At 51.7% G+C, this 19492-nt stretch overlaps 1 protein-coding gene across 1 annotated transcript; it reads right to left on the reverse strand.

The window, feature by feature from the left end:
• Window positions 1–1973: 1973 nt before the first annotated feature.
• LOC120856706 (chymosin) lies at window positions 1974–12144 on the reverse strand. The gene is made up of 9 exons (XM_040232081.1): window positions 12083–12144; window positions 8995–9145; window positions 8096–8213; window positions 7193–7311; window positions 5775–5974; window positions 5080–5193; window positions 3625–3769; window positions 2907–3005; window positions 1974–2199 (listed from the first exon to the last, which is right to left on the reverse strand). The coding sequence occupies exons 1-9, from the start codon at window positions 12142–12144 to the stop codon at window positions 2062–2064; spliced, it is 1146 nt and encodes a 381-aa protein (XP_040088015.1). The 3' UTR covers window positions 1974–2061.
• Between the last annotated feature and the right edge of the window lie 7348 nt (window positions 12145–19492).

A 19492-nucleotide genomic window follows, 5' to 3' on the forward strand; every position in this document is an offset into this window, starting at 1 on the left:
TGCAATCCATTGAAATATACCTCAATTTTTATGAGCCTATTCAGTTTTTGGGTTTTTTTTTAATCTAAAAGAAGCCTAACAATACTGAAAATGGCCCAGTTCTGTCTCATTCTTGGCAAACAGGCAACATTGATTATAGATAAGAGAAGTGAGGCTTAGACTAGCCACCTAATGCATGCTAGAACGTACTCAGCACAGCACTGGCCTTTCTGATCCTGTAAGGCTCGAGCACCAAGGATGTCCTCTGCCCTTGGGGTCCCAGGATATTCTCTTGTCTCTTCTGCCCCAACCCATCCCAGACCCCTCAGTTCCCTGGGGACTGCAACTTAAGCCCTTCTTCCTCCACATCACTCTCCACAGTGCAGCCTGGCTCCTTCCCTCCCAGAGGCCCCCAGTTTCCTCTGAGGCTCAGCCACAGACCCAGAAAGCCACTGCTACAGCACCTCCACCGCCCTGGGTCCCCCATTTTGTTTATCCTCGGGTATGGCTTCCCCAGTGGCCCAGAGGTAAAGAATCTGCCTGCAATGCAGGAGACGTGGATTTGATCCCTGGGTCAGGAAGATTCCCCTGGAGAAGGGTATAGCAACCCACTCCAGTATTGTTGCCTGGAAAATCCCATAGACAGAGGAGCCTGGCGGGCTAGTCTATAGGATCGCAGAGTCAGATACAACTGCAGTGACTTAGCATAGCACAGCACACCACAGCTGGGAAAGACCCCAGGAGACGCCCCCAGAGGGTCCCGTCAACTGGACACCATCCGCAGCTCCTGCTGGGGGCCCCTCTCCCCGCTTCCTAAAGGACAGTTTCCTCTGTGAAGTGTCACAGCCAAACCTGTAACTGCAGGCTCGCGGAGATGTGCTACGTGACAGCCGCTGCTCGGGTCTCTGCAGCGGATGTGTGGTCAGCATACGCTGGGGGCAGGGACTAGGTAGTAACGAGGCCCCAGTCCCCCTTCTGAGAGTTCAGCTATTATAAAGGTGTGACTTAAAGCACAATCACCATACTGGGGACAAGACTGGCTGAGATTTAGAAAAATGAAGCCTGATCAATTGCACTGTCCCCTTTGGAGAAAAGACTAGAAGGGGTACAGAGAGAAGGGAGAGAAGGTGGAGGGAATAAACATGTGCAGGCCTGGCCAAGGGGCCCAGCACTGGGACTTTCTCAGGAGGTTGGTTGGCTCGCCCATCACAGCACCTCAAAGTAGCATGATGGAGAGAAACCTCTGACATATGCCTAGATGCTCTTGTTCTGACCCCTTGATATTTGTATTTCCTCAGTGGCCTCTCCCCTGCTCAGGAGGAGCTACAGGGACCTGTGAGCCTGGGTGGTCTATTCACTGGCATCTGCGGTCCTTGCTGAGCTTAGACACATCCACCGCTGTGAGCTGGTGGACACGGGTCTGCCCCTGCAATGTAGCCACTTTTCAGGCACTGGCAAGCCAGGTTTGAAGCCTCTAAGACAAAGGATGGGACTCTGGGCTGCAGTTCTTCCTCATGGCAACCCCAGGACCCTCAGACCTTCCCAGATACCCTCTGCCTGTCCCACTAACTGTCTTCTCCAAATGGCCGTCAAGCCCTTCTCTCAATAGACCATAGACCTAGAGCTATTCTCTCCCTGGGCAAACATTCTCTACTCAATTCCACCTCAAGCCCTTGTTCCGCAGGTACAATCTCAGCCTAGAAAGGTCTTCCTTACTGCATTCTTTCCCTAAAAATATGTAGAATGAAGAAACAGGAAGACAAGACGGATCTTGTTTTTAAAATCCTGACCTGATTTTGAAACGGCCAGTTTCCTTGTGAAGGTCTCCACCTATCAACTCCCCAACCCTCCTCTACGCATGTGGCCCCGGCTCTGCTGGACACACCATGTGACTGTCACATCCCACCCACAGAGCGGTGCAGGGGTTCAGCCCCAAAGGAAGCCAGACTTTGCAGAAAGACATTTATTGAGAATCATCTGTCTGGAAACCTCATCTGTGTGTGCACACGTGTGCTCACGTACATGTGTGCGTGTGTATGTGCAGGTGTGTGGGGGCAGTGAGGTTCTTGGTCAGCGATGTGATCAGATGGCTTTGGCCAGCCCCACGAGGTTGTTGGCCCTGTCAAAGACGCTGTAATACTCTCGGATGAAAACATCCCCCAGGATCCATTGATGGGAACGATTTTCACCCTGGAAGCCACTGGTACAGAAGCCCTCCTCCTGGGAAAGGGAAGCTGGCATGAAGCTGGTTCCAACCCCAGCTGCTGTCTTTCCCTACCCCACCCCCTCAATCACCCTCTCATCTATTATCTCCTTTCACCCTTGAAATCACCTTCGGAGGTAAACAAACAAGTATAGGATTTGTCTGCTCAACAAATGAAGAAATTGATATTCAGAAATAAAGTGACTGAATCCAAGGTCATCTAGTGGGTCCCCTCCCCCCTCACTTGTCCTCCCTAACCCCCCACCCTCCTGCTTTCAGCACCTACGGCCCTGATGACCCCCCCGCCAGAGCAGGTCTGGGGACCCCAGGCCTTGACTGTTTGGGGTGCTGAGGATTAGGTTAAAGCTGAAGCCAGCAAGGCAGTAGAGACAAAGTTTGGGTGCCCACAAAGCCCAGGCTACTAAGAAAAAGCCTGAACAAAGCCCAAGGCCCCAGGGCTTAGAAGCCAGCACAATGGATGGAGATTCCTACGAGTGGCCCCCACCCTCCCTTGGGGCCTGGAGTCTGTCCTTCTGGTTGGCCCTACTTCTCCCAGGATGAAGTTGCCCCCAGGACAGCCTCATCCTATTCCAAAGGGCCGAGTGGTCTAAATGTACAACCTGTTCTTTCCATCTAGGCCTTGCCACTTATCACCAACATGCTGAGTTGCCAAGAGGAAGGAGGAGAGCTGGGTGAAGCCAGGCTCCTCTCTGGAGATGCATACCTGGCTGGTATAGGCGTAGGGGGTCAGTGGGTACATTTTGCCATTGATCTCAAAGACCACAGTGGGCATGCTGCTCAAGCTGTCGCAGTCGATGTCAAACTAAAGAACAGAGGGAGGGAAGTCCTCTTAGGAGGGCTATGGGTGCTATCTGACTGCCAGAGGAAGTCAGAGGAAGTGTGATCTGACTGCCAGAGGAAGTCGCAGGCAGGACCCCTTGCTCTGCACTGGAGCTGAGCAGAGGGGAGGATCCGCTACTCAGAGGACCCCAGGGAAGTCCTTGGATCTCAAGGGAGTCGCAGGGATGGGGACCACCTGTCATCCAGCCCAGGGACAGACACCAGCTGGAGACAAGGATGAAGACAAGGGGTGGTTGGCCTCGCCGTCTCCCTCCAAGCCAAGCCAGAGCTCCCAAGGACACTGGGAGCACCTAGCTGACAGGGAGAAAGCGGGGAGACTCATCGGTGGAGGGCAGAGCAAAGCTCAGAGAGTCAGGGATGTGTGACCCTCTCTGGGGACAGAAGGTCAGACTGCTGTCACTGTGTGAGACATAGGACCCCCAAGGCCAAGTGGCCAAAGCCAGAAGAGGTCATCGTGAAGGCCTCCCACCCCCTGCAGGAGAACAGGCCCCTCACCATTTCCCTTTGTCATTGCCTCCACGTGCAAAGGGGGTTCCCTCTTCGGAGGTTCTGGGGAGGTGGGGATACGGGTCTGGCCTCACCTCGCCATACTGGTTCTGTGTGGCTCCAATGGCCTGCTGGATGTTGAGGATGTCGCTGCTGGGCCCGACCAGCTTGGAGGTGCCCGTGTCCAGGATGGCCTGACAGCCACCCTCACAGGCCACAACCGCACCGCTGACGGTGACACTGCAGAGGGAAGACAGGGCGGCCTTGCAGAGCGCCCAGCATCCAGCCCTCCCTCCAGGGACCTTGGCAGGAAGGACGCCCAGCCATCCCAGGTCCTTTTCTTTGGGTTCCTTTCTGGAGCCCCCATAACTTCCTGAACTCGGAGAAGAAAACCCAAAATCATTTTCTCCCAACTCAACAGTGGCTAAATGGAGACCGCCTGATCTTCTCTGGGACAGAAGTGACAATGAAACAACAAAGTTGTATGCACGAAGGGAGAGGATAGGAGGAGCACTGCACACTTTGCCCAAAGATCTGGTTTCCAGTTTTCTCCTGCCATGTCCTTGCTGCAGGCTCCCCAACTTTCCCGCACTCAGGCTTCTCATCTGCAAAATGGGTCCATTAGCACCCCTTGACTTCCTTGACTTACCCAGGGGATGGGCATGAGGTTCAAACTCGATGTTAGTAAATTACAAAATGAAGATAATCATAGCACCGCTCTACAGGATTTCAGTGAGGAGCAAATGAAGCAGTCACATTCTCGCCCAGCACAATGCCTGGCAGGTAGTAGTGCTGGATAAGCACAGTGCCCATGTTAAGCTGCTTCAGTTGTGTCTGACTCTTTACAACCCTATGGACCGTAGCCCACCATGCTCCTCTGGCTATGGGATTCTCAGGCAAGAGTACTGGAGTGAGTTGTCATTTCCTCTCCAGGGGATCTTTCTGACCCAGAGATAGAACCCACATCTCTTATGTCTCCTGCAGAGGCAGGTGGATTGTTTATCACTAGCGCCATCTGGGAAGCCCCAGATAAGGCTTCCCTGGTAGCTCTGCTGGTAAAGAATCCACCTGCAATGCAGGAGACTCCAGTTTGATTCCTCAGTCTGGAAGATCCTCTGGAGAAGGGATAGACTACCCACTCCAGTATTCTTGGGCTTCCCTGGTGGCTCAGATGATAAAGAATCCACCTGCAATGCGGGAAACCTGGGTTCGATCCCTGGGTTGGGAAGATCCCCTGGAGCCGGGCATGCAACCCACTCCAGTATTCTTGCCTGGAGGATTCCATGGACAGAGGAGACTGGCAGGCGACAGTCCATGGGGTTGCAAAAAGTTGGGACATGACTGAGCGACTAAGCACAGCACAGCACAGCACAGCACAGTCTTATTAATAAACTGTAAGTGAATGGTCAGCAATCTCTCTATCAAGGACCCTTGGCCTTGGAGCGTCTGATTCAGACTCGGATGGGATGAGCTACTGGGCTGTGCCCCGGATCCCTGCGGCCCCACACTGGAGCCGGCCTCTGGCAGGGCCGCGGCTGCCCCGCGCCCACCTGTCCACGGTGAACTGCCAGTACTTCTGCAGCGTCACGGGCACCCAGTGGAGGGACCCTGTGTAGTAGGATGGGTCGATGGCCCCCAGCGTGAGCATGCTCTCCTGGCCATTCCTGAAACCGAGGAGAGGCATGTTAGTGGACCCTGACACCGTGGCTCAGAGAAGCAATATCCCAGCCCCACACAGGGCAGAGGCGATTCAGACCCCTCCCCGCTCTTCTCCCACCCCCAGCCCCCACCTCCACCCCAGAGGCTTCAGATGAGCTCTCCCAGCTCTTCTCCCAGCTGCTCCAGGCTCTTCTCTAATATCTCCTGCATACTGAAAGGAGAAGCCTGAACTCCCTCAGAGCCTGCTATAAGCATCTGAGAATCTCGATGATATCAGTAAATGATTACTGAGGCCTATCACTTTGGAAGAAAAAAAGAGGTTAATATCCCCTATGCAGAGATAGAGTCAAGCTTCTTTTCTTAAATGCCAGAAATGAAGGTCAAACTCGGGCCCAGTGGACCCTGGCTGCATCCACGACCCATGTTGGGGCCTTTAGACAGAGGGTTAGATGTGCCTGGAAACAAGGAGAGGTGTGCTTTGATGCTGGTGTCCTTGAACTGCAGTGTCCCCAAGAGGCAGCCCCTCCTCAGTCAGTGGTCCCTGCCAGGCCACGGAAGTCCAGCACAGGCTGGGTGCAGCTCCTACCTGTCCATGTAAACTGAGAACAGGTCCTGGGCCACCAGGCGCCTGTCCATCATGTTGTCAAACACGGGCACCGAGTACTCTGAGGCGAGCGAGGGGTAGGCCATCCCCAGGATCCCGTCGAATTCGGCATAGGTGAAGATGTCCCCAGGCTCCTGGGTGCTCAGGCCTACTGTCTGCTGGATGTCCACAATGTTGGAGACCTGCAAGAGAGACAGAGTGACCTCCACCAGGCCAGAGGACCCAGAGAGGGCTCAGGTCAAGCCCGTCTTCTCCAGCCCGCCCTCCCCTCTATGGGCAGTGTAGTATGGGCACTTAAGAGAAACGTTTCCCTTTTCAGCTCTGTGCTATGGTTTTGAGAGAATGGGTCTGACGAGGCAGAAGGCTGATTGGCAGGGGAAGAGAGGGCACAAGTTGGGGTACAGAGAGCAGTGCTCATGGTGCAGAAATTGAGGGTGAGCTGAAAGAATGGGGTGAAACAAGGGCTGCTCAAAGGGACCTCTGCCTGCCCACAGCCCTTCCATTGCATTGGCTGCACCCGGGGCGCCTCCCTGGGAAGCGCTGTGGGCACAGTAGGATGGATAGAAAGAACATGCCTGCAGTGTGCATCTGAAAGACCTTACTGCACATCCTTGCTTTGCCATGAGCTGTGTGACCTTGGACAAGTACTTCTCCGAGCCTTCAGGCTCACAGCAAAAAAGACTCCAGCCAGACGCCAGGAAGAACTCAAGGAAGAGCAAGCTGATGAGCACCAAGGGAGACTGCTTGATTTTCATTTTAGATGGTGGGTGAGGATGGAAGGAAAGATGCTAACATGTACTGGGCACTTACTGTGTGCCAGCCATTGAATCAAGTACTTCAGAAGGCAGAGGGCCGAGAGCAAAGGGGGGCCTTGTCCAGAGGGCACAGATGCTTTCTGACTTGAAAGGAGGTGCTGCTCTATGACTTATAAAGTGAAGTCAAATCCACAGAGGCGGAGACGTGGGTCTGACAGCGCCCACCATGACCAGCTGTGTGACTTCAAGCAAGTTATCAGCTCATCTGATCCTCGGGTCCCTCGTCTGAACAATGGGGGTGAGACTAGCTTCCTCAAAGGGTTGTTGAAAGAACTAAATTTAAGATGAGATCACAGTGACTATGCCAAGGTTAAGTGAAAAAGGGATGGAAACTGGACCCAGAGAAGCCTCTCGGATGGGAGCTGACATGGAAAGGAAAAGGGGAAGGGAGGGAGGGACACCCCGCAGCTGCTGCTGGCTAAAACCCCTCTCAGAATCCTCTCCCAGGGGGGCCACCCACAGGGGCAGGACACAAAGAGCCCCTTGGCGCCAGCCGTGGCACAGCCCAGAGCCAGGGTGTCTGGGTGGGGCAGTGGCTGGTGGGGAGGTAGAGGGGAGGATCGGCGGGCCCCAAGGTCCACTCACAGTCACGGTGTCGTAGCCCAGGATGCCCTGCATGCTGCCAGTCCCATAGCGGATAGACAGGGGCTTGCCCATGTTCTGGAAGGTGGACGACTTTCTTGGGTCGAAGCGCTGGTGGTTTTCTGGAACACAGGCTCACGGTTAGTGGGACCCAGAGCATCTTCTCTCCACTCGATAGTGCTAACAGGGGCTAAATCCTTACCAGCTCTCGTAGGAATATGGGCTCAATACTGACCATTCTCTCTACTGAAAATAAGCAGCCAGTTCTGTCTGGGTCCCACAAAGCTCAGTCAAGAAAATTATTCTTTGCTGCTCAATCCACCTCTCTGACCCCCCAATGCTACCTTCATAACTTCCAACCAAAAAGAAAAAAAGAAAGCCCTCTCTATGGTTTCCAGAGACTAGCTTATACCAGCTTTGTAATTTCCAACAAGTCTCTGCTTCTCTCAACCTTGGTTTCCTCACCTGGTGAATAAGGATAAAAAGAGCACCAATCTCCCAAGATGGTTGGAAAAACAAATTATTTATGTGTATTTAATGTTTTCTCAGTACCTCTCACTTTATTCTCTTAGAACCAACTGGCATGTCGTGGCCCTATTTTATAGAAAGAAAAACTGAGCACCCAGGAGGGTAAGGTGTCTGCCTTGACTCCTAACAGAGCCAAAAATATGAAACAAAGTTCCCCCATGTCTAACTGGTGCTTTATGCATCAGATCTGTGATTTGCACATCTACCCAGTCTGCGGCCAGCGGGAGGGTTGAGCAAGGAGATAGGACACAACTGGAAGTCTGGGAATGTCCAAGCCAGCTCTCCCCACAACACACAGACACATCCCACCCCAAGCCTGGCCACCCTGACCACGACTGGCAGAGCGGAGGGGTGGGCGGGGCCGGGGGTGTCACTCACTGCAGGCATTGCTCTTGCAGTAGGTAGAGGGTACCCAGAAGTCAGAGGAGCCGGTGTCAAACAGCACGGTGAACTCCTGGGGCGGGGTCCCGAGGTAAATCTTCCCAAAGTACTGACTCTGAAGGCAGACAGCACCGGGTCAGGCTGGGAGCACCACGTGAAGGATTGGGGAGCACTGATGCCCAGCCCGGTGCCTGTTCAGCTCTGTAGGCTCCGTGATTTCTGCCGCAAATCCTGCAATCCCTGCTGGAATCGCCCCCAGAGCAGACACTAGAGCAAAATGTAAGCCCTGCCTGGTAAGGAGCCTGGGGCACCTGTCAGGGACAGGGACACAGAGGTGGGATACCAGCCAGGTACAGACCCCAGACTCAAGGTGCCCCAGACACACCTCCTTCCAGCTCTCTCTGTGTGTCAAAACTGGGGCTCAGATGGGGGTGGGAATGACCTAGATAAGGAAACAAGGGCACCGAACAGAAAAAGGGTGGGTTGTTTACTGAGTGACAGATGAGAGAGACAGGCTCCAGAAAAGAAGCGGGCATAGAGGGCACTCCTGTCACGTCCCGGGCAGCTGACAGTGGGCACCAGCTGCCCCCTCCCTGCCCCGGAAACCTAAGTCGTGGGTTCCTTGGACCTGGAAAGTCAGGTGTGAGGCTGGATCTGGGCGCAGACCATGTGTCCCCAAGGGATGCGGTCTGTGGGCAGGTCATCTGGGCTCAGACCCTTGAAGGTGGGAGGACCGGTTTTGCAGGGCCTGCTGCTTCCTGAGAGCTACTGAGGGGTGGGAGACGGCCTCACACACCCCCATAGGGCTCCCTGATTCCTGAAAGAGGGAAAGGAGGGGTGGGGTGTCCATCACACTGTGTGGGAATCATTACTGGAAGGCTGGCAGAACCACTCACATCCAGGTAGTTGGTCAAGGGCACGCTGGCCACCTCCCCAAAGCCGGAGTACTCGCTGCTGACACCATATTGCTGTTTCTGCAGGAAGTCCTCCAGAAGCCCACGCTCCTTCAGTGCCTTCCTCAGAGGCTTGCCTTTGTACAGTGGGATCCTGAGGAGAGGGGAAGAATTAGTGATGAGGTGGGCATCTCCCCCAGGGCCACCCAGCCTCAGAGGAACCCAGAGGCTCTGGGCTCCATAAGTTATTTCTCCATTTTTGCATCATTACCTAAAGTAAAAATCGAGTTCTACATTAGCTCATGCTGGCCGTTACCAGCTGCAATGCACTCTGATATTTCCAACTCCTTTTCTCTTTTTTAATGCTGGTGGAAACTCAGTCGATGTATTTTATAAGCCACTAATGGGGTTCCCTGGTGCCTGGGCTTCCATGGCGGCTCAGACAGGAAAGAATCTGCCTGCAATACAGGAGACCCAGGTTTGATTCCTGGGTCAGGAAGATCCTCTGGAGAAGGAAATGGCAACTCACTTCATATTCTTGCCTGGAGAAGTCTGTGGACAGAGGAGCCTGACAGGCTACGTCCATGGGGCTGCAGTCAGACACGACTGAGCAGCTAACACACACAATGAGTTTGCAGCTCTGCGGTTTGAAAGGCACTCAGCATACTCTCATTCAGTCTCCAATTCTTGCTGTGGACCTACTATGTGCCAGGCACCGTATGGGGTACCGGGGACACGTGAAAAGGCTGTCTCTACCCTCCAGGAGCATACTGTGTAGGGAAGAAAATGGTGTCCCCCACACTCTGGAAAAAGCTATGACCAAGCTCCCACACTTGGCCAACCCCTGTTCTCCGCTCTCTGGGCAGCCTAATATGGGTGGAATTTCTTCAGACTGTTTCAGCACAGAGCATGGTCCCCAGTGAATATGGTTAGAGTTTAGATGATAGATGATGGAGGCAGATCAGCAGGACGAGAATCAAGAAGGAAGACAGCAGAAGCTGGTTGGAGACTTCGGTCTCTGGCAGCTGGTGGCTGGTCAAGGCCCTCTGAGCTTCAACTTCCATGCAAAATGGATTACCGCTCCCTTTCCAGCCACTCTCGGGCACTGCTGTGGACGCACTGAGTGGCTTAATCTCTCCAGCTCTTAGTTTCCTCTCCTGCAATGGAAGACTAGAGCATGATCGTTCCCAATGTCACCCAGCTCTGAGTCACGTGGTCCTCCTCCTTGGGGCTGTTTTAAGGACAACTGGAGCCTACAGGTGTGAAAGAGCTTTGAGAGTAATATAAGGGCAGCAGGTTTAAGACTCATAAAGAAAATGGATTTTCTCACGTTGTTCATGTCTTAAATGGATCCCATATGGAACGCCTCATATATTAATGACAGTCTCTCCTCTGGTGCCTCCTGCCCCCAGCCCTCATGCGTGAGTTTGGCTGGGACCTGATCTATTAATAGAAATGAAAGTTTCTCCAGACGTTTCTCAGCCTTTGTCTCTGATGACAGAAAAGGACTTCAGCCCGAAAAGAAGGAAGTTGGGCTGAGCTCCTGGAAGCAAGCCCACAGCTGTCCTTTCCCATGTCCCCATGTCTTTCTGCTTGTTCCAGCTCTGGTTCCCAGTCAGCTCAGGATCCACAGGCTGAGTGCCTGGTGACTCTCACAGTAGTAGCTGTGACTCTACTGATCTGTCCTGTCTCGGCACAGGACCCAGAAAGCCACCCTCAAGGCAAGTGAAGCTCGAAGGCAGTCTACTGCCCCATGCTAAGAACCAGGAATGCAGCCCTAAACGTTTGCAGTTCCAACTACCACGGAAACCTCCGCCCCATTTCTGCCTCCAGAGGCCATGCTGAGCCAGCCAGGTACCTGGCACTTGAAAGAACTCCACTCTTAAGACCGCCACCTGCAGCCCCCACTGGTGAAAGACACCGGACCCCTTTTTAGGGACCCTGCTTCCCAGGGATGGATTCAGGTTTCTCTGGGTTCTGGCCTTGACAGAGCTCGAACCTGGTAACCAGAGGTAGTGTGGTGTCATGAAAAGAGTGCCAGTCCAGGGGACTTCCCTGGTGGTGCAATGGTTAAGAAGCTGTGCTTCTGCTGCAGGGGGCACGGGTTCAATCCCTGGCTAGGGCACAAAGAGCTCAGATGCTGTACAGTATAGCAAAAAAAAAAAAAAATTGCTAGTCCACTTAGGACCAAGTCTGGCTCCTTCATATCTAACCACAAGGCCTTGGACAGCTCAAGGACCCTCCCTGAACAGCAGTTTCATCACCTGTGAAAGGCAAAAAATATTATCTACCTAATCCCTGAGGCTTAGTGAGAGTATAGGTAAAGCCCTAGTTAAGTGTCTGGCATCTAGTAGCAAGCACTCAATAAATACCAGTTATAATCTGGGGAGGAGAACCTGGAAACTTCACCCACAAAGGATGTGGCACAACAGAGAACTCTAACAGACGCACACATAACTCTTACCATGTGCCAGGCACTCTTCAGAGCATTTTATAAATACTAACTCATATACCCCTTATGAGGGCTTCCCTGGCTCACTGGCTAAAGAATCCACCTGCCAATGCAGGAGACTCGGGTTTGATTCCTGGGTAGAGAAGATCCCCTGGAGAAGTGAATAGCAACCCACTCCAATTTTTGCCTGGAGAATCCCATGGACAGAGGAGCCTGGAGGGCTACAGTCCATGGGATCGCAAAGAGTCGAACATGACTTAGAGACTAAACAGCAACAACTTACCCTTCAGGACAACCCTATGAGATGGATACTTCTGTCATCCTAAATTTACAAGTTTACGTTATGTTCATGATGAAGCTGAGGATCAGGCAGTTTGACTCCAGAAGCTGTGTGCTTAATTCCCACACAGCCCATCTGACCTCCTGTTCTTGTTCACCACGCCCTGAAGAATAGGGGAATGCTTTAGAGGAAAAGGCCCCAACATAAAAGGCAAAACTGACGGGTAACGATTATCCCGGGAACCTGCAGCGTTTCCTCGAGGTCTCCCGAGGGGAACCGATGGCTGGAAGATGAGGGAGACACCTCCCCGCAGCAGAAGCACGAGATGCCCATCCCCTCCCCTGAGGCCTGACACTCACCTGGTGATCTCAGCGCCCTGGGAGAGAGTGAAGACAGCAAGTAGCACCACAAGACACCTCATCTTGGATCTGGGTCCAGCCACTGCTGCAGCCAGGGCCCACTCCCACAGCTTTTATAGAAGGTGCGGGGCTCCCTCTGGCTGGGAGCCCAAGCTGCAGAGATAGCCCCTAAATTCGGGCCACTCCACAAACACATTAAGATAGCACCCAGACTACACAACACCCACTCTGATAAGGGCCATGGGTTCCACCACGCCGGGGACTTCAAAGTTGAAGGGTACGCATGCCTGATCTTCAGGCCAGGAAATGTCATGCAAGCCTCCCTGACCTGATTTCCCCTTTCAGACAGGACTTCTTGAGCTAACACAGGTGGGGCCACCGCCAAAGCCCTATCTCATGTCCCACCTTGTGGTCAGTAAAGAGTCCTGTTCTCAATAGGCCCCTTCCAGCCCTCAATGCCTCCCTTTCCTGGGCCTGACTTCACAGGAGTCCCAACCTGCCCTGTCCAGGGGTCTCGCAGCCCAGTCCTCCCAGCCCAGGTTTCCAGAAGCCGCTCAGTCTACTCCTCAAGGGGCATCTGACGCCAAGGGTGCTTGTTCAGTCTGTCACCTCCATCTAAGAGAGTTGTAGGGGCTTCCTTGGTGGTCCAGTGGTTAAGTCTCCATCTTCCAATGTGGGGCAAGAGGGGCAGGGGGCACAGATTCAATCCCTGGTTGGGGAACAAAGATCCTGCATCCTGCATGCTACGTGGCATGGTCAAAAAAATAAAAATAAAAAAATTTTAAAGCTCCAAAAAATAAAAGAGATGCAGGCCCAAGACCGCTGCTCCCCACAAGGCTGTGGCCCTTGGTTCCATGTTAGAAGGATGTTGGGAGGGGAGGGTTAGATGCCAGATCCATGAGCCACTGGGAGGCCTGGGGAAGGTGGGCAAAGAGGGCAGACTTGTGCCACACACAGAGGAAAAGGAGGAAGCTACGACATGATGGTCAGATTTGGGGGATGGGTTAGGCGTCTGAGCCACACACAGAGGACCCGGAAGAGTCTCTCAGGGGCACAGGTGCAGAGGCTTGGGACAAGTAGAGGGTCCCAAGGTCCAGGCCAGACATGCTCTCAGGCCTGGAGCCTGGGAGAGAATCAGGGCTAAAGGGAAAACAAAGACACAAACACAAAAGTGGAGATCACATCCCAGGTATGAAGGGAGACTGGGAACTGGAAGATTAGGTTCAAGTCAGGTTAAGGCAGGGGCTTTGGGACCATGGATGTGAGGGAGACTGAGGTGCCGGCCACCCATATTCTGCAGGACAGAGGTCTACAAAGTGAGGAAGGCCTGATGAGGTGAAAGATGGGGGCATGGACCTGGAGCAGAGAGGTCAGGCTGGGCAGTAGAGAGGTGGACCCTGGACACAGGGAGGTAAGGTGGTGGGGGACAGATCCAGGAGTTTATGTATTTGACTTGCAAAGGCCTCAGGAGGCAGTCGACAGGGGACCTGAGTGTTTTATGACAGGCCATAGGAAGACAAACAGGGAAAGATTGAAAGCAGGAGGAGAAGGGGGCAACAGAGGATGAGATGGCTGGATGGCATCGTCAACTCAATGGACATGAGTTTGAGCAAACTCTGGGAGATGGTGAAGGACAGGGAAGCCTGGTGTGCTGCAGTCCATGGGGTTGCAAAGAGTCAGACACGACTTAGCAACTGAACAACAAACAACAAGAGGGCAGGCATACCCCATTCTGGCCATGGCTGTGCTCCACCCCCATGTCCTTTCCCAGCAGGCCAGGCCATTGCTGCTTCTCAGGCCCCAGGAAGCAGCCGTGGGCACATTCAGTATTCCAAAAACACCTTAAGAGCATCATCACGGCACCCTCCCTTTCCAAAAGCCAGGGAAGTAGAGAGAAAATACCACCACCAAATGGTACAGCGTGTTCCTTGTTTCCTTCCCTGAGGAGGCTGTCCTGCCAGACCAGGGCCTGCATGTCCTCTCTCAGTGGCCCTGCATCCAATCGATGCTTCCCCCCACACATGCCCAGCATGACCCTTGGTGGGCTTCCCTGGTGGCTCAGATGGTAAAGAATCCGCCTGCAATGCGGGAGACCTGGGTTCGATCCCTGGGTTGGGAAGATCGCTTGGAGGGGTAATGGCAACTCACTCCGGTATTCTTGCCTGGAGAAACCCATGGACAGAGGAGTCTATGGGGTCGCAAAGAGTCAGACATGACTGAGCAACTAAGCACAGCACAGCACTGACACATGACGGACGCTCAGTAAATGCTTGGTTGAGCGAATGAATGGGCAATTGAGCTTGCCACCACTTATGGAATAAATAGAGGGTCACGTCTTTATTACATCCTCAGATGAGGAGATGGAGGCTCGGAGAGGTTAGAGTTCTTGCTCATAAGGAAAAAGAGCTTGAACATAAAAAAAGTCCTTTCACAAGACTCCTGGTTTGATGTGCTACAGTTTACCACAGGGCCTGACAAGTTATGGGGGCCAGGCGGGGTGGGTCATGAGTTTACAACGTCAAGTCTGAGGCAGCACTGCTTCAAGCTCACTGCTCACAACCTCTGGACATCCCTTGGGACAGTCATACTTATGAGCAGTGGGCCCATCTGTAGTATGTGGGGCTGGGACCTGTGGGTGTCAGCACATGAGGCAGGAGTGCGGTACCCACCACCCCCTCCCACCATCTCCCCCCGCACCAGCTCCACGTTGCCAGTGGCCCAGCATGACCCAGCAGCAAACACTCCTGGACAAAGAGCCTTGAAACTCAGGCTCAGCCCCCTCCCTCTGGAAGGTGACCCTCAAAGCCAAGAACCAAAGCACTGGTTTTTCCATGTTTATTCAAGAGATTGGGATCATTCTAACAGCAGTCAAGTGCACGCTATCAGGAAGGCTGCCTCAGACTGCACAGGATGTTAGGACTTCTAATCCCCGGGAAGCAGGCCAAACACTTCAAAAAGCTTTTTGAAAAGCCACGATAAGATTTCATCACTGGTTACCCAAATCCAGGTGGGGACAACTCCCCTTGGTCTAGATTCCTTGTGTTGGGGAACTGACCCACAAAAGTGGCTCGAACAAAACCAGGGCCCAGGGACAGCCTCTCCAGGGTACCCAACGCTGTGACCTCCACTCAGATGTGAGCAGCAACAAGGTCAAACATGCACCCTTCCCTGAGCCTCTCCTATGAGCTCACACTGTGTGGAGATGGGGGCCTTATCTCATCTCCACCTTCAGGGAGCCCACAGTCAAGTCGGGGAAAGATTGGTTCTGGTTGGTGACCCTGCTGTGATCCAAAGAACCAGACACCTCTTCTACCAGCATCCGTTCGCAGGGGAGCATGGTTTCTGGAAAGCATGTGTGGGACAGTCCTAGGCTTGAACCCTGGCCATGTGGTGGTGTGACCTTGAGTGAATCCCTTTACTTCTCAATGCCTCGGTTTCTTCTTCTGTAGACTAGAGACAATGACCCTGAGAGGGTCAAAGATAAGAGAGTCTAGAGCTGCTATTCGTTAGTCTTCCTACGAATGGGAGACATAAACGACTGAGGTTGTGTGACCTTGAACATTTTAGCCATTCCCCAGTCTCAATTCTTTGTCTGTGAAATATGGGGTTCACAGGCTCACAGAGCTGGTCTCAATCTCTGCTGTGTTCAAAGCAGCAGTTCTTTTTTCTGCTCTAGGAATCAACTGAATTTCTGCACTGTGCCCCCAGCCCTCCGTCCTGAGGGGCCGATTAACCTTAGCCATTTCTGCAGTGCCCCGCAGGTATGCTTTGAGGCACATGACTCTCCAGCTGGTCAAGTTTGCAAGGGGTAGGGGGTGCGTGGTGGTCTTCCTTTGTCCCTACCTGGGCTCCTGTTGCCTCCATGTCTCACCTGAGACAACCCAGTATTCTGGAAGTTGCCTCGATCCTATTCCCCAAGACAAACCACACGGACCCTCCACCCTGACCTTGCCTTCTCCCTGCACCACACCAAGAAGCAGGATCTGGGTCCCCACCACTCAGAATCTGCCTGAGTCCCCTACCTCCGCTACATGCTCTGAGGGGCTTCAGGAGAAATGTCCTGCTCTGCCAGTCCCCTGCTTTCTGCCCTGCCCACGTCTTCCCTAAGACAAACAGAGGCAGAGCTGGCTTTTCCTTTCCTGAGGAAAAGAGAAAGGAGAAAATGAGAGGATTTTTTAAAAATAATAGATCAGTACCTCAAAATATTCAAAATATGATTCTTGGGGGTGCATCCTCTCAGTTTGACCACATGACCCTCCCAGCACCAAAACCCTATAGTTCAGCAAAGATGACCACATTACATCCACACTCAACAAGCCTTGGGCTGAAGAAGATGGGAGGAGTCCAGGGGTCTTTAATGCAGGACAGAGGAACTGCAATGGCTCACCTGAGAGAGATCTCAGAAGGCCGGAAACCTGGAAAACGCGTTGGAAAATACTGCTGGCACATGTGGAAGTCCCCACCCTTCTCCCCTCCTGACCACAAAGGGATCCATCCCTGTGAGTGACATACTGGCCAGTCCTCCAGTCTTGGTCAGCAGAAATCTGGGAGAGACCAGCTCCCAGACTCCAAACCCATACCTCTGTTCTGCATCAAGTGACCTGAGCCCTGGGAATGTCTGCCCAGCACATCACAGAATTGCTGAGTCCTCTCATGTGAACACTGGGGTTGGGGACCCGGCCCCCGCACACACACAGGAGAGCACACTGTGAGTTATGGGAAAATGCAACGGGGAAGCCCATTCCAGCTTCCTGAATAGAATGGGAGAGAGGGAGGGGTAAAAGTGACCTCGCCCAACTCCAATGCAGGACTCAGGGTCCCCAGCAAACCAAGTCTCTGGATCACTGGGCCATGCATCTTAAGATCGTGTTTTGCTTTATAAACACAATTTTAAGGAATAACCAAATAGTTGGGAAAGAGGATTTGGTCAACATTAAGTAATAGTTTTGTATTGATGTCAATTTCTGGCTTCAATACTTGTTTTTTTACGTGTTGTTTAGTTGCAGGAATTCTTTGCATATTCTGGATGTTAACCCCTTATTAGGTATTTGGTTTGCAAATATTTTCTCCCATTGGGTGGACTGCAGTTTCACTCTGTTGATGTGCCCTTTGATATACAAATGTTTTTTGTTTGTTTCGCTGTAATCTAATTTGGTTCTTTGCTTGTACTTTTGGCATCAAATGCAAGAAATCATTGCCAAATCCAATGTCATGAAGCTTTTGAAGTTGAAGTTTTGGATTGAGTTCCCCTCCCCAGCTATTTAGTGATTCTTTAAAACTATATTTATAATGCAGACATTCATGATCTCAAGATGCATGACAGAGAGATTCTGTTTTGTTGCCCTGCAGTGGCTCATGTTCTCCGTGGCCAACTTCTTTGTCCCCTTTTAGCCCTGGTTTGTCCCATCATGTTGTGCAGGCATTTGTGAAAGTGGAGGAACAGTTGGGAGGGGCCTGATTTCTCTCAGAGAAGCTTCTCATCCCTTTATTCTTCTCTTCCCCCTACTTTTCCTCTTTTCAACTCCCTGCTTGAAAAGCAACCCCACATGGGATTTAGGAGCAACCTGCCAGCCCCTCTTCCCAAAAGCCCAGCTCAATAGCTTTCCCCGGAGTGGGGCTCTGGGTATTGAGTAGCGTGCTCCATTGCTGTTTGGTTTCTAACTTCTTCCTTCTGAATGTGCTGAATGTCAAATTTATGACTATGGAATTTATTTGAAGAGGTCTTTGGATTGTCTCAGTCTTTAAAATCTTTTTATTTAGAAATAATTTCGAAAAAAATTGTACGGAAGTAGTACAAAGAATTCCTGATACCCTCAACTCAAATATCGAAAATGTTGAAATCTGACCACACCTGCTTTATTTTCTCTTATATGGTGTACTTAGAGAGGTCAGATTCATAAAGACAGAAAGCAGAATGGTGGTTGTCAGGGCCTGGGGGGAGGAAGGAAATGGGGAGTAATTGTTTAATGGGTATAGATTTTCCAGTTTTGCAAGATGAAAATAGGTCTGGAGATGGAGGTAATGATAGCTGCACAGAATGCAAATGTACTTAATGCCACTGAACTGTGCACTTGAAATGGGCAGCATGCTAAATTCATGGTATGTGCTTCTTGGTATTTAATCGCTAAGTTGTGTTCGACTTTTTTGTGACCCCATGGAGTATAGTCTGCCACGCACCTCTGTTCATGGGATTTCCCAGAAAGGAATACTGCAGTGAGTTGCCATTTCCTCCTCTAGGGGATCTTCCCCACCCAGGGATTGAACACGAGTCTCCTGCATTGGCAGGGGGATTCTTTACCACTGAGCCACCAGGGAAGCCCCTTAGTGGTCAGTAGGCATTAAAAAAACGTAAGCCCTTATTATTAATATTTTTCTCCTCTCTTCTAATCACCACCAAAAACATACAGAGTGGATATCTTTACCCATATTTTACAAATGAGAAAAATGAAGCTTAACAAAGTTGTCACTTACCCAGCTCCCAAATCAGAATATGATACTGCCAGGATTTCAATACAGGACCAGGTTGACTCCAAAACCCGTGATCTTCCCATTCCACCCTGCTCGGGTCTCATTTAATGGATGAGAATCTTGAGGATTAGTGACACTGAGCACTAGGAGAAAGCTCAGATGCCCACAGGGGCCAGGCAGGTAATGGAGAAATCACCTGCCAGAGATTCTACCGAGAATCCTCGCTTTAACTAAATTACGGGTGAAGCAAGTAATATGATATGCGCCTATATGGTACTGGAGACTGTGCTTCCAATTCTAATTTTTAAAGTAAATATCAAAAAATAGAAATACACAGTTAATTTAATTGCCTTCCAAAAATTTTAAGCGTAATGCAGCCAGCACTGTGTAAATCAAACAAATTATTTTCAGATCAGATGTAAACCCCAGTCACCCGGTGGCCACCTTAAGGAAGGTGTGGCGGAGACCTCGACACAGGTGTGGTGAGTTCAGATGTGTCTAAACAACCCTCTACAGCTGAATACCACACCCTCCAGTTAGGGCCACTGTGGGAACCCAATTCCAGGATGCCAGGATTCATCATTTTCTAAGAGGTATAAGAAATGTAAGGGCTTCCCACATTCTCAAATGGTAGAGAATCTGCCTGCAATGCAGGAGACCCGAGTTCCATCCCTGGGTCTGACAGCCTCCCTGGAGAAGGAAATAGCAACCCACTCTAGTATTCTTGCCTGAAAAATCTCATGGACAGAGGAGCCTGGCGGGTTTCAGCCCACAGGGTCACAAAGAATCGGACATGACTGGCGGACTAACACTTCCATTTTAACACTTTCATAGGAAATGTGGGTTTTGGGGAAATATACCAAATTTTAAATACAGGTCACTTTATTTTTACACTGTGCAGACAAAATAAGACAGGTTTGCAGGCAAGCCCACATGGTCGGC

Source organism: Oryx dammah, unplaced genomic scaffold (genome assembly GCF_014754425.2).
Source record: "Oryx dammah isolate SB20612 unplaced genomic scaffold, SCBI_Odam_1.1 HiC_scaffold_28, whole genome shotgun sequence".
In the NCBI taxonomy this organism is placed as follows: domain Eukaryota; kingdom Metazoa; phylum Chordata; class Mammalia; order Artiodactyla; family Bovidae; genus Oryx; species Oryx dammah.